A 15381-nucleotide genomic window follows, 5' to 3' on the forward strand; every position below is an offset into this window, starting at 1 on the left:
GATTGGTTCCGCCAGACAAACCAAACTGATTGGTTCCGCCAGACAGGGCAGACAGTACAGGAAAACTAACACTAGAAGCTAAGCTGATTAAAAATTTTTGGGACTTCCTTAACAAGGAAAGATAAGAACAAGATGATTGTTGGTTACCAAGCTAACTCCGATACATTACTCAAAGACCAGGAAACCGAATGTGGACGGAGTACTGTTCTTAGACGAACACAGACCTTAGGGATGAAAGTTAAGGGCCTGTGAGTCTGGTTCCAACAAAACACTTTCCTCGAGGCCAATGCGGCGCATCAGTACTATAGCTTCGAAAACTATGTGAAGAGTGCTAGTTACTTAACTGCAGAACCATACTGCAGTAGAGTAGGATCCCTTAACTGATTTCAGGAAAACAGTAATAACAGGACCAATATCAGTTTCCTCCTCAAACTGTAAGATTCACAAAGACCACAAAGCCAGGACATCAGAGTTTGAGGGGGCTGACGCAGGCTGAGTTTATACCAGACGGGACAGCTTGATAGTTTGTGGCTGAATTGGGTTGCAAACAGACCTACTTCCAGGCCCAGGAAAAGGTCACAAGACTACCTGAATGATGCTCCGCCTAAGGACTATTCCGACACCAGGGGGGAGGCCCTGGATAGGGAAAAGCAGTGACCTTTTGGACCCCTACGAGAAGGGTGGTAGACAGAGGCACCTGCGTCTGTTGGTTATGGAGAAGAATGAACCATAACCTGAACGGAGCAATTCGAGTCCAAAACCACTTGTTTACGCAGCGCACTATTGCTGTTTGTTCAGAACCAGCCTAAAAGGAAACCTCTTGGGGGAAGAGTTTCCAAGGACAGGAAGACTGTCACAGCCCTCCAAAGCGTTGATATGGAACTGTCGAACGTGACCGACTAAGTACCATGTACTCCATTGGGCCAAAAAATATCCACCTCACCCGCCCAGAGAGGTGACGGTGTGGAATACTGAGGCCGGAGGGGAAAGCTGGAGAGGAACTGACTTCGGTAAGCACTTGACAGTTGTGCAAGGCCGGAGGCCACTATTCAAGCAGGAGGAATCAAGGAGACACGTCCCTGACTCCACCATACCCCGGTCATAAACTCCAGCTTTGACTTCAGAAGGAGAACCGTCACTGAAGCAAACTGGAGAAAACCCAGGACCTTTTCTTGGGCACGGGGAGAGGTATGCTTGAGATGATGAAATGATAAGATGCCCTTGCTATCTCTTTCCACTTCCACTGGATTCATAACTACGGAAGGCTACCCTCCTGAATCAGGTGGGATTCCTTCCTGGTTACTTAGAAGCCCAAAGACTCTAGAAACCGATTATAATGACCGCGCCTCAGGCAATTCCCGACGCTGGGTGCCCAAATGAGCCAGGCAACTAGATATGCAGCTAGCATAGCCTCCTAATACCGGAGCTGTTGAACTACGGTATTGTTCAAACTGGCAAAGACTCTGGAGCCGCATTGAGGAGGGCATGAACCTGAAGGGGTACGCCTGCTCCCGAGTCTGAATCCCAAGAAGGGATAGGACCTTTCTGCAACCAAGATGTGAAAGGAAGCGTCGGAAAGGTCTATAGAGGTGGTTACGGCTCCACGGCGCAGTAGGATCCGAACCCACAAGACTGTAAGCAACCGAGACTTGCCGCATGAATAAGGAAAACAAACGGGACACGCCCGGAAAAATTTTCCAGTGGAAGGGAACTTCCTTGGCAGACTGAAAAAGCCTGACAGGCCATTCACAAAGACCCCAGAACTCTGGCCGGAGGCTGATTGAACCTGATTGGGGGGGGGACAACAGTCCAGCTCCACCCCGGGCCTGATAACTATACTCTGGGCCCAGGAACTGAAGTTCCAGTGGCCCCAAAATGGTACAGCCTCCCACCCATATGAGAAATACTACAGGGAGGAGGCTTGATTGCCTCCCGTGAAGCGAAAGCCTTCCCAATTTCTCGGAGAGGAGTAGGATGCATCCCTGCTCCTATGATAACCCCCTGAGGGTCAGAGCCTCTTGCCAAATGTCTAGTGAAAATTTTTTCCTTAGGTTTTCGTATGAAGCAAAGAAAACCCCGGCATTGCTATCTCTTTCCCGTGGGGAGGCAGAGACACACGGGGCGTTACAAGGGGCTGATGTGTTGGCTGAACCCGCACACATCGAGGTGGAGGCTGGGAGTGAGCTGACGGCTGTCTAGGGGCAGAGACCTGAAGAGCCTGCACCACCGCCTGAGCAGGGGGGGCTCTTGAACTACATGAACTTCTTGCCGGACTTAGGACAGGTCCCAGCAAGATCAGACCGTTTCTGCTCGTGGGTAGACACCCATGAGAACGGAGGCTCTGGGTAACAATAGTAGCCCCAGATGGGCGGGCCGTAACAACGCCCACCTGGGGAAAAGATTAATTCTCCAGGTGAAACTGTTCATAAGATTTTTCAGCTCAAGGCGGAACGGGCAAGCCTGACTTACACCCTGTTTCAGCTTCCAAAATTGACTCCGAAGCTTAGGAGCTGTATGCTGAATAAATTAGAAGCGTAGACCAGGGTTAGAAGATTCACTGTGAATGTATCTGTGATATCTGTCTCCCGGAAATGCCTCAGCGATACATTTTCAAAACAAGCCTGTTGATAAGAGGGCTACATTCGGAGCACAAGGGGTAGAAACAGGGCTCTCAAAGAGAGCACGGTAAGACCCACAGCTGGCGTGAACTTGGAATTCTCCGCCTGCCACTCCGTTAGAGTCCTCAGGAGACGATGTGTCCAGCCCCTAGCTGAGGGCTCACTTATGGATCCTGCCAGACAGATGCCATGCTCGTTCTGACAGTCTGGTAAAACCCGGATAAGAGGATACCAGACCGGAAGGGAAGAAATGCCCTTCCACCAACCTCCGTGTGCCCACACCCCCGACAGGAGGGTGCCTTCATGCTGGGAAGCATAAAGGGAAGGGCACCAAGATTCCCCAGACTGGAGGGAAAAGAGGTGGAGATGTCCGAACGATAGAATTCCAGAACGGAGCAGGACTTAACAGGTGATCCATTGACAATGAGTCTTGAGATTAATCTCTTGGGATTTAAGCTCCTGGGAAAGGGAAGGCATGGACCATGACGTAGATAGTTAGTTAATAGGTTGACAATGACCCTCATAACGAGCTCTCTTATAAGGAGACCCGTAAAAGAGTTTTCAACAAAGGAAGGAGGGGGTAACCGCCTTGCTTTGCTTGGGCCGTGTCCCTTTCAGAAGACGAGGCCAAACTCAGAGATGGCACCGGATTAGAGATCCGAGACGTCCTTGAGGGGGCCCCGAGCGGGTCTTCTTGGTTTAAAAAGGGTGTTTTTTTTTTTTTTTTTTTTTTTTGACTTTTTTTTTTTTTTTTTTTTTACACCTTAGGGACGGTAGACCAGGAACCGTCGAAAAGGGATGAGAAGGTAACGAATCCCCTAAAGGAAAAGTTTGCCTCACCTAATTCCGAGCTAAAGCGGAAAAGGTTTGTCTCAATTATTCCACCTACTTATCGCTCCGGGACGATGTTCACAGGTCCGAGAACGAGACAGAAGGCCGCAACGCGTCTTCAGAAAACTCTCCGTAAACCAATTAACTTGAAGGCGAAGAGTTACGAGACTTGCGGCCGGCCTCAGGAGGGGGAAAAATTAGAACCCCAGACACCGGAGGAACAACTATCAATAATTTATATAAGACGGAGTTTGGCGAAGGAAAACCGATAGGTGTATATGAAACCTACCAATTTACCGAGAATCTCGCCCGAAACGGAGTTTGGCGGAGGAAATCGATAGGCGTATATGAAACCTACCGATCCACCGAGAATCTCGCCCGGAGAGAGCCCAAACACCGAAAGATTAACTATTAATAAGCCACAAGAGGCGGAGAACCGATAGGTTTATTTGAAACCTACCGAATTAATCAGAATAGAAGAAATCCCGCCCGGAGACGGAGTTGAAAGAGTGACTATTAATAAGCCACATGAGGCGGAGCTTGACGGAGGTAAAACCGACAGGTATATATGAAACCTACGGATTCATCAGGTAGCCTGCTTGGGAGAGCATAGCGCATAACGAACCTGCCGGGTGCCAAACGAATAATAATAAGCCAAAGGAGGCGGGCGTTTGGCGGCGATAAACCGACTGGTGTAAATAAAACCTACGGATTCATCAAGTAGCCTGCTCGGAGAGAGCATAGCGTTTTTACAACCTTCCGAGTCAAGAATAAGTCACATGAGGCGGAGTTTGGCGGAGACGAAACCGACAGGTATATATGAAACCTACGGGTTCATCAAGAAGCCTGCTCGAGGAGAGCATAGCGTCTTCATAACCTTCCGTGCCAAACTATAAATCCAAAACAGACTGCGCACCGAATGGGAGCTATAGACTCCGTGACCGCTGGTTTGTTGTAGGATAGCGGAGCATTCCTGCACTTGACAAAACCAGTCAAAACGTATGAGAAAAAGGCATGCTGGAACGGATGCCGGAGCAGAGTACCGTAGCAGCCAAAGCCTAGTCAGACCAGGAAAACCCCGGAGAAAACCGGAGAGAAAACCGGGCTAACAGGACAAAACTCATAGACATAAAAACAGAGTCAACGGAACATTCTATGTCTGCTATTAGCGATCATGTTTGAACAAAATGTGGGAAGGTTATGAACTGTTCGGAAGTGGGCGCACTCAGAGCCAAGAGAGGAAAACCCCGGAGGAGGATATCCTGAACGAAGTGATAGCGGTGGGAATAAACGCCTCTGACCGCTAAACACTAAAACCGCCTCAGTTAGCAGTAAGCAAGGAGAGCGCCCAACAAGATAACGAAACACCGAACAGGTAGTAGCAAAAGGAGGGGGAACATTGTCATGTTAATTTTAGTAAATAAAACAGAAGACAGTTAGGTGGAGAACGCTAACTGGCCTTCGTTCCCCTGAGATCCCAACAGTGAGGTGCGAACGTGTTAGGAAGCACCCGATCCAGAAAATGGAAATAGTCGACGTAAAAGGAAGGGGGAAGGATAGGCCAAGAGGTTGGTAACCCAAAGCAGCGACCAGGGGTGGGACAGCACTCCCGGGCGCCCAGAGATCTGTCAAATAGATCCCCTCGCTATGTAAGCTGTGTGGGACACGACAAGAGCGAGAGAAAAAGAGAGGAAGGGCAAAACCTCCATCGGCCAGGAGAGCAATGAAAGATAAAAGGAGTGTGAACAGGAGTGGGGAGAGCACTCCTGGTCACCTCCAGGTCCAGGTGGAGTGCCAACTCAGACACCGAAGGACAATCAATCAATGCAGAGGGAGGGGATTTAGGCTACAACATAAAATAAGGATAATTGCTCTCAAGCCTTGGAAAGTTAACAAACTTTAATAGAAAACAAACCAAGGGGAGAGAGAGAGCAAAAAGGATAAAAGGAGAGAAGGGGACTCTCCATAACCACAAAATAACATATATATAGTCGGTAAAAGAAGTGTGAACAGGAGTGGGGGAGCACTCCGGTCACCATTGGTAAAAACCCAAAGAAGGATTGAACTAGGATAGGCTACTTGGTAAACCCTCGCTATTCCAGCTTAACTTATTAGGAACATTAGCCTAAGTGAAAAGCCGAAACAGGGAGAGGGTGGACGTAGGCAATATATCCAAGTCAAAACCAAACAAAGGGAAGCACCAGACATAAAACACACATGTACAGAATAAGATCACAGACATGAAACTCATACACAGTATATAGATCGAGATCTGTTTTTCCCCTAAACCCTACTAACCTTCCCCCGAGGGAAAATGGTGTTGCAGCCAACCCCTCAGGCTAACCTAACTGAGTAAAAACCGTAACAGTACCAATTAAAATATCAGATCCCCAAGGTTCATGGCTAAGAGATACAAAAAGAAATGAACAAAAATAAAGCATAATGAGGCCATGATAATGGAAGCCTAGAATGGGCTAAATCTAGACTCACATTTTGTATTATACAATCATCAGCCTAAACAGCAAGACAGCACTTTTCCATGAAGGGAACACTTTTACAAAATAAACAAAATAATTCAACAAAGTAAATTCAATAATAACATATTCTTATAATAAGATTGTATTGGCTAAGCCAAGTGACAAAAATAAGGGGTTTGGGCATTTGTTTACGCTCAACAACATTATTTCAGCCATTTTAACGCTAAACATCACTCTTGCTTTTAAACATCACTCCCGAATGAAGCCATGATAAAGGCTTAATGGGCCGAGTGGGTAGCTCGTAGCCTTTAAACGCTAAACATCACTACCATAATAAAATCACTCTCGTGAATGAAGTCATGAAAAAGCGAATGGGCCCGAGGGGGTAGCTCGTAGTGTAAACAAGATTCGCTAAACAGCACTTCATCAGTAAATGGGTACAGAACAAACAAAAATTAATCAAACCCACTAAAAATTAGGGATCATTAATGGTAAAACATCCCAAATAAAAAGGGATACAAATAAAAACACAAAACAAATATGCCGAGCCAAGACCAAGAGAGGTCAAGAGAATCTTTTATCGTGAGAGGAGATCGTAGAAATATATCGTTATAAATTCCTTTAATTATTAAACTAAAGGAAAATAAGAAGCCTCAATCGCCTAAAAACAACAAAACACTGGTACTCAAGTAATTGAAGAAGAACCTTTTCTCAATCAGGATGCCATAAAAATCCAAAATAGAGCACAAAATAAGGATCACAACTAAAGATAAACAGAGATGAAAAAAGAATGCTAAAATGGAATGCACGTCTAGTGTTGCCTTGTATACAGTCCACGAGTAGTGCATGGGCTTGTATTTTATCGGCACCTCTCTCGTTGGGACTTTTGACATTGGGAATCTCTATAGGATGAACTATCATTGTTCCGTGTTTTTGTAGTTCACCCTTTTCCATACATTTACTCCATCTAGTGGAGCTCAGTAATCTGTAAATAGTAACTCCAGCATTTCATTTAGCTTTCTCTGGTATCTAGCAAATGAGGAATTACCTAGAAATAAGTGCTGAATGGACTATTTCACCGGGTGACACGGGACCCCGATCCAGAAATATATATATTATATATACATATACATATACAGTTATTCCCCTACTTACGATGGGGTTAGGTTCCAAAAACCCATCATTTTTTTGAAAAAATCAAGTTTCATGAATTCGAATATGGCCTAGCCTACACTAGGTAATCAGTACCATCTATACATATATGGTAGCCTTGCCTACACTACACAGTATACTTTATACATATATGGTACAGTAATTATTAGTGTCAGCTAATTCTGCAGGTTCAATGCAGATTGACATGATAAGTCAGTATAAAAAGAAACTGAATAACAAACAAGGCCTAGCCTGCACTTTCCTATATCATATACGGTAGCCTACATTATACTGTATTCTATTTTCACATAACACCGTATTATACAATCATCAAAATAACGAATGTGCATCTTTTCCCTGGACCTTTTAAAAAATTATGCTTTACTACACTGTATCCAATCGTAAATATTCTTATATTGCTTTTGCATTATAAATTCTGATAATAGCGATCAAATGTTTTGGTTTGGGAATCGATCACGCGGTCTTTATTTATTTAAATAATTTAACTCCGTTCAGAGGGCATTTCTTGCTTCTAGTTAGCGTAAATGAATCTCTAGATACTTTATTTATAAAGGGACATATATATTTTTCGTTATACGAAGTGTTTTTAAGTTGAAATATAACGTAAATGTGTCTCGTTGTGAAATTAATTTAGCCATTTTTTTCGTTAATAGATGACATTGGCAGCTGGCCGTTTGTTTTGTGTAAAAAAAAATCAAGATTCCATTCGCTATTTTCTCTTGATTTCATCATCATACTACAAGCTTTTCATATTTATCTTTTATCGGCGTGAAAACAGCAGTAATATGTGTTCTTTCATGCCCAGTAGTTTTGATTGAAATACTTTCCAATTTTATTTGCCATCCATGTTGCCAATAATAATAATTTATAGTCATTAGCAGCTTGAACATTCTTTTCAGCTTCAACTACAACTTGCAGCTTAAATTTACTGTAGCTGTATATTTCCTTGCCAATCTTTTCTCCAAAGCGGATAAGGGTAGTGTAAAAACATATCAGTAATTAACGTCATTTTTAACATAACTACGATAATTGTTTAACCCGTCATTTGGTTGAAATACAAGCAAAACAGTTGTTATCCGATTCAGTTATTAGCAAAACAACAGTTTCTCGTTCGGTTGTTTATGGCTGTTAGGATTTTCGCAAGAGTATAAGGTTACTAACAATAATTTTATCATTCTCTTACTTTTTAACTAAGAAGATGGAATAAAGAGATGGAGAAAAGAAGTTGGTCTATTGTAAGTTGGTCTCTTCTTGCTGCCTGATTCTTCACGGCAATTGTAGTGTACGCTGTTGCCTGTTTCCGCTCGAAATTTAAAAATATTTTCTAAATATTGTCGTATCGGTATTAATTGCTAACTCCATCGTAAACTTGAATTATCGTAAGACAAATTATCGTCACCCGCACTACCTGTATTTACAAACGCACAAAAAATTGCAAATGAACACTGACCTTATTTTAACTTCCAACACAACGAGCAAAGTGAGGTCAGCTCACTGACATTGAATTAATGTACCTATTCCAACCTCTCGGCCCAGCGTATAATAAACAGCACCCTGCCTGATTATACGTTGTTGCCTGCGCCAGTCGCCCTAAATTTAAAAATACTTATTTTCAAAATATTGACGATCGATAGTAATTGCTAACCCCATTGTAAAAACGAATTATCCTTGGCTGAAGTTGAATTATCATAACTCTCTAAAGCTACTTCTCTATATATATATATATATATATATATATATATATATATATATATATATATATATATATATATATATATATATATATACTACTATATGTAGAACCCCAGACCTCAACGCTAATCCGTTCCGGGAGAGGCATTGAGATGCAATTTAGCCAAGACCCGAACTTATTTTTTCCATAAGAAATAAATGAAAATCGATAAATCTGTTCTTGACCACCAGTTATTACCCTAACCTTGCCTTTTTATACAAAACATTACACATAAATTACAATTAAATAAGTTCAGAGCTAAAACAAGCCTAATTATTACAAGTAGATTAATAAAATATTGAAAAGGATGTAAACAAACCATTACGCCGCCTGGTGGCCTGTCGCAGTAACATAAACGTTGTTTACGTATTTATGGTAAAGTTCATACCGAGTCTACTGGAATACTGTATGTATATTACCCTCACAATAAGGTACACAATCCTTTATTCGAAATCCTCCGGGCCAGATGTGTTCCGGTTTTTGGAATTGTTTGGTTTTCGGAACTGTGGTGTCAGGAGCATAATCAAACACCATTACTGCATTAAGAACATATTTTCTTCTTTTCATGTTTTCTCATAATAGTTATTTATTCATTATCTTTATTATTATTTATATTAACCCTTAAAACGCCTATTGGACGTATCAACGTTGACTAAAATTGTCTGTTGGGTTTACTCAGTGGACGTATTTTCATATAAATCGACTACAAAAAATTTCAACCTTAGGTCAACTTTGACTCGACCAAATGGTCGAAAAAACGCAATTGTAAGCTAAAAACTCTTACATTCTAGTAATATTCAATCATGTACCTTCATTTTGCAACAAATTGGAAGTCTCTAGCACAATATTTCGATTTATGGTGAATTTTGAAAATAACTTTTTCTTACGCACGAGGCGGTAACTCAGCCGAAAATTTCATAAATTCTTTCGTCATTTTGTCGTAATTTTTGCACTGTTCTATATTAGCCGTTACATAAAGTTTTATATATGAAAATGTGCGCAATTTCATGTACAATACAACAAAATACAACCCATGGTTGTAGCTTTTATCAGTTTGGAAATATTTTCATATAAACCACGATAACTGCCAAAATTTCAACCTTGATCAACTTTGACTCGACCGAAATGGTCAAAAAAACGCAATTTTAAGCTAAAACTCTTACGATCTAGTAATATTCAATCATTTACCTTCATTTTGCAACCAATTCGAAGTCTCTAGCACAATATTTCGATTTATGGTGAATTTTGAAAAAACTTTTTCCCTTACATCCGCGAAACAAATTCTTTTCAAATCACGTTGTCGTAATTTTTGCACTGTTCTATATTAACCGTTACATAAAGTTTTATATATGAAAATGTGCAATTTCATGTACAATACAGCAAAATACAACCCATGGTTGTAGCTTTTATCAGTTTGGAAATATTTTCATATAAAACACGATAACTGCCAAAATTTCAAGCTTCGTCAACTTTAACTCGACCAAATGGTAAAAAACGCAATTGTAAGCTAAAACTCTTACATTCTAGTAATATTCAATCGTTTAACTTCATTTTGCAATAAATTGGAAGTCTCTAGCACAATATTTCGATTTATGGTGAATTTAAAAAAACATTTTCCTTACGCTCTGCGCTGTAACTCGGCCGAACATCTCAGAAATTCTTTCGTCTTGTTGTCGTAATATTTGCACCGCTTTAAATTAGTTGTTACATAAACTTTTATATATGAAAATGTGCGCAATTTCATGTACAATACAACAAAAAATAACTCATGGTTGTAGCTTTTATCAGTTTTGAAATATTTCCATATAAATCACGATAAATAGAAAAAATTCGACTTTCGGTCAACTTTAACTCGACCGAAATGGTCGAAAACTGCAATTGTAAGCTAAAACACTTACAGTCTAGTAATATTCAATCAATTAGCTGCATTTTCAACAAACGGAAAGTCTCTAGCACAATATTTGGATTTATGGTGAATTTTTGAAAAAAACATTTTTTTACGTCTGCGCGTTACGAATTCATGCATCATTTTGTGATAATATTTTCTCTGTGTTGCTTTGATCGTTTTAAAATTTGTTATATACCAAAATCATCGCAATTTAGTGTACAATACAACTAAAAAAAATTAACTCATTAGCTTTAACCGTTTTGCTTACAGCGCGATTTGTATACAATTATATACGAGTTTTTTTTTTGTCATATATTTCAATATTTATATATGATAATATTTTTTCATTTCTGATGGTTGCATACTAAACTTCAGGCAATGACAAAAAAATGAGCCAAAAATGAACTCTTAATCTTAAAAACTAAGCGTGCTGTGATTTTTTGAAAAAAACTTTTTTTCCTCTTCGGCGCTAACTCACCGAACGCCGCCGGCATACGGGAGACGTTTTTGTAAATAGGGCTTCGGCGTTAAAGGGTTAATATACTATTAAATGAATGTGACATAATTAAGCTCATCAATAATAAAATAGTGGGGCAATTGAGACCATATGTACAATAACACATTTTTTCAACAAAAAACAATCTGGAAAATGTAAAAATATACGATCAAAATAACTGTAATTCAACTTGTAAATTTTAATGATAATTAAAACTATAAAATACATTTCATCATACTGATCTTGGAGAGGGTCGTTCTTTGTTACTAACGTCATCAGTCTGCAGTCGTAAATCTGAGGATGGGCCAGGAACAGGATTCGCAAGTGATGATGCATCATTATGGCAGACTGTGGAATTTTTCATACTACTATATTAAAGTTAAAATTATTGTCAAATTTTTGTTTCCACTAAAAAACAATTATATAAAGCAAATTATTGAGTAATTTTTGCCATCAACAGTCAAATAATCACAATCATGGCAACGTTCAAACTTAGCGCTGTACACACAATTTGCGATCGAAATGTCTATAAACAGAGCAGAAGTAGAGGGCTGTCACTGGCTAACAGCTCGCCATGGCAACCAGCCAGCCAATTAGGCTTTAGCTGTATTCTGAGAAAGAACGTTTTAAGCATGTGAAGCTGTCAATGACTTAAGTATATCTTAGTTTAACCATACCACTGAGCTGATTAACAGCTCTCCTAGGGCTGGCCCGAAGGATTAGATTTATTTTATGTGGCTAAGAACCAACTGGTTACCTAGCAATAACAGAGTATGTGTTTTACTGATTACATGAAGAAAAAAATGAATTCTTTCTCATTACTTTGAGTACAAAATTGTTAGCTCACACACAGTGTGTGCATATGTACTAATACCTGCTGGTTAGAGATGTAAATTAGCACCATCTTTCCCTGAGAGAGAGAGAGAGAGAGAGAGAGAGAGAGAGAGAGAGAGAGAGTTCGTCTCTTTAATCTCTCGAGGAATGTTAATCTATTTCTGTTTCCTGTTTCCACGAGACTTACAACAAAATTTACTTTTTTTTGTCTTCCAAAGATGTATTACTTGTACTATACATTTTTAAAACATTATGAAGACAGACAGAGTGACTCAAATTATCAGTATCTTTTCCTGAGATTGAACATCAAAACTCAGCAAAAATACTTAATGTGAATGGAGAAAGCAATTTATATTATGTTCCTATATTGATCAAGCTCAAAAGAAGCATGTCCAACACATTCTTACCTCAGGAATTAAGCTCATTCCTTTTCCTTTCCTCTTATTTTTATTTTCTTCTGACCGGCTAAATAGTGTTAGTAGGTTGGCCAATCAATCATCGTTTGAAAAAAAAAAAAAAAAAAAAGAGAAGTGGATCTAATATCCCTCAAATTTAGCAATAAAATAAAACATATAACACATGAGTTGGGAGACTAATGCTAATAAGAGACGCCTCACTTGATTACTTTTATAGTCTGAAATGGAATTCAGAGCTTAGTCTTCTGCCTTACTGGTAACTATGAGATTAGTCATTTAGTACAATTTTTGTGTGAATACACAGGAATTACTATACCTGAATATCGTTTATAGTTGTTTTGATATGACGGTCAAATCCTAAAAGCATGGCTTCATCAGATTTTTTCATCACTCCTTGTTTCAATGTACCAACAACTACTGAGCCTCGACCAGGCACTGTGAAGAAATTGTCAATTGGAAGCATGAAGGGTGAAGTTGAATTTCTTGTTGGAGTTGAAACATATTTATCAAGGGCTCTGATTAGTTCAAGGATACTTTCTTCTCCGTATCGTCCCTTGTCACCCTGAAGTGCGAGCAAAGCAGATCCATTTATAATGGGAGCCTTCAGTCCATCAAATCCATATTCTTCAAGTAGCTCTCGAACTTCTATCTCCACCAAGTCAAGTACATCTTCATCTACAAGATCAGCTTTGTTGACATATACAATAATATCCTTCACACCAACTTGTCTTGCCAAAAGAAGATGCTCCCGTGTTTGAGGCATCTGTCCATCATTGGCAGCAACTACGAGGATAGCCCCATCCATCTGAGAGGCCCCAGAAATCATATTCTTGACATAATCAGCATGGCCTGGGCAATCAGTATGTGAATAGTGCCTGAAATGGAATACTGTAGTCATTTTCAATGATGATTATCAAAAATTAAGTTATATGAAAATAAAACATCTTTCTTATATTTCTAAAATAAAAATATATTAGTGTTTTGATAGTGTAGCTGCTGTTCATCCTCAAAGGAGTTACTCTCATGGTCCCTCACCCTAGGGCTCCATAAGACAGACTAACCTATCTCAAACAATTCTCTTATAGTTGGTCTTGGCATGCATAGTGCTTGTTGGCACATTAATAGAATATAAAGGACTCAAGATAAAAAGGATGTCTTGGTCTTCAGCTACTACCAATGGTTTTCCCTTCGTCCTTATCACAAAGATGTGGCAACAGCACGTATGTCGGCCATTTTCCCAATTACTTAATCTCTGGCTATTTGCCCCAGGGTTTTCTCTAGGATAATTTTTTCCCGAGATCTTTTTTCAGTCACCATGGAAGAATTCTACAAAGAAGCAAGTGCATAGGTTCAAGACCCAGTGAAAAGTTTTTCTTTTGTCTAAGAAAGTGAAAATTAACAATAATGCAACAATATTAGACAATTTTGTTATTGAAACTCAGTCAATGACTTTTTTAATGCCGACAGATAATTTGAAACTACCCAAAAGCAGAAATCATGTAAAAAAAAATAGCTGTGCTAGTACAGTACTGTAGTTCCCAATATGTTTGACCGCCAAGCTTTGGTGTTTAGTAAAAGCCAGACTTTCCTTTGTAGTATTTCATGATCAAACTAAATGGTTTTGCAATATAGAAAGTTCTCCATTTATCCTTAATATTGGGGGCCTTTTATCAAGTGTTAAACAAAATATATTTTGTGGATCTACCCATGCTCTGCTGGTAGTGACGGCACATTTAAAAAATTCTTGTGAAGTTTGTTTTTCCTTTGGAAATATGAAATGTACTTTTTCATTATGGTCAGCTTTGTCAAGCAAAATAAAATCTTAAGATACTTATTTTATACAAATTTTGGTACAATAATTCCAAAAATTAATAACTTTATGTACCAACTAAAATGGCCTATAACCTTGACCTGCTGCTTGGGAGTGGACCAGGTAAACAAAATTATGAAAATGAACAGAAATAGAGTTTATGGGTATCCAGTTAGTTTTGTCTTAATCGAGTTTAGCAACATTTGTGAGAAAACATTTTTTTTAAGACAATGACACTGTAGTAATTATGAATCAATATTTTGATAAATATTACTGTCTATGGATAGACTCATTGATCATGATACCTAACACCATACTCTGGTGACGTACTTCTGACCTTCTTGGTTGAATACATCTGACATTCTTGCTCCAACTTGAACATGAAATAACCTATTTTTTAAAAATGCCTTGATAAAAAGAGGCAAATTACCTCTCAGGTTACATTCATAAAGAACCCTCAGAATGCCATATCTCCATGTTGTGTCATAAGCCTTCTCAAGATCAAAGAAAACAGTGACGTGATGTTGTATGTTAGCAAAAGCATCACATATTGAAGATTCCATTCGAACCAATACATCAGTTGTGGAATGCATACTTTGAAAACCACACTGAGCAGGCAACAGATATTTACCACGTTTTGAGTACCACATCAAACGTGTGTTCACCATTTTTTCCATGATCTTACACAGACATGATGTCAGTGCAATGGGACGATGATATTCTGTCTTGAATGGGTCTTTCCGTGTTTTCACAAATGGTAGTACAGCAATTTTAACATCTCCCATAGCCTAGGGAAGATATGTCCTCGGAAAATTTTGTTAATGAGGCTTAATATGAAAAGTCTGGTATTTTCTGGAGTATGCATAATCACTGAATATATTATATCATCCAGTCCAGGAGATGATTCACTACATTACATAAGGCTGATTCAAATGCTCTCATAGTAAAAGGTACATTGTACTGGTCATTCCTTGATGTATTAAAATCAATTTCGACCTGTTCCATTACCCTCCTTTGAGCTGAACAGGGTCTGTCATCATTTTTCTTTGCAACATATCCAAAAGAGGCAAAAGCTTTGACTCTAGAGAAGACCCTGCTAAATGACA

At 39.5% G+C, this 15381-nt stretch overlaps 1 protein-coding gene across 4 annotated transcripts in view; it reads right to left on the bottom strand.

Annotated features, from left to right (window-relative positions):
• mEFTu2 (mitochondrial translation elongation factor Tu 2) overlaps positions 1-15381 on the bottom strand; it is an 84143-nt gene that overhangs the window by 31721 nt on the left and 37041 nt on the right. For all 4 annotated transcript variants that reach the window (XM_067111387.1, XM_067111388.1, XM_067111386.1 and 1 more), the window contains one exon: positions 12782-13340. In XM_067111387.1, the coding sequence (XP_066967488.1) occupies positions 12782-13340 (559 nt within the window). The remainder of the gene's footprint in view (positions 1-12781; positions 13341-15381) is intronic.

Source organism: Macrobrachium rosenbergii, chromosome 11 (genome assembly GCF_040412425.1).
Source record: "Macrobrachium rosenbergii isolate ZJJX-2024 chromosome 11, ASM4041242v1, whole genome shotgun sequence".
NCBI lineage: Eukaryota > Metazoa > Arthropoda > Malacostraca > Decapoda > Palaemonidae > Macrobrachium > Macrobrachium rosenbergii.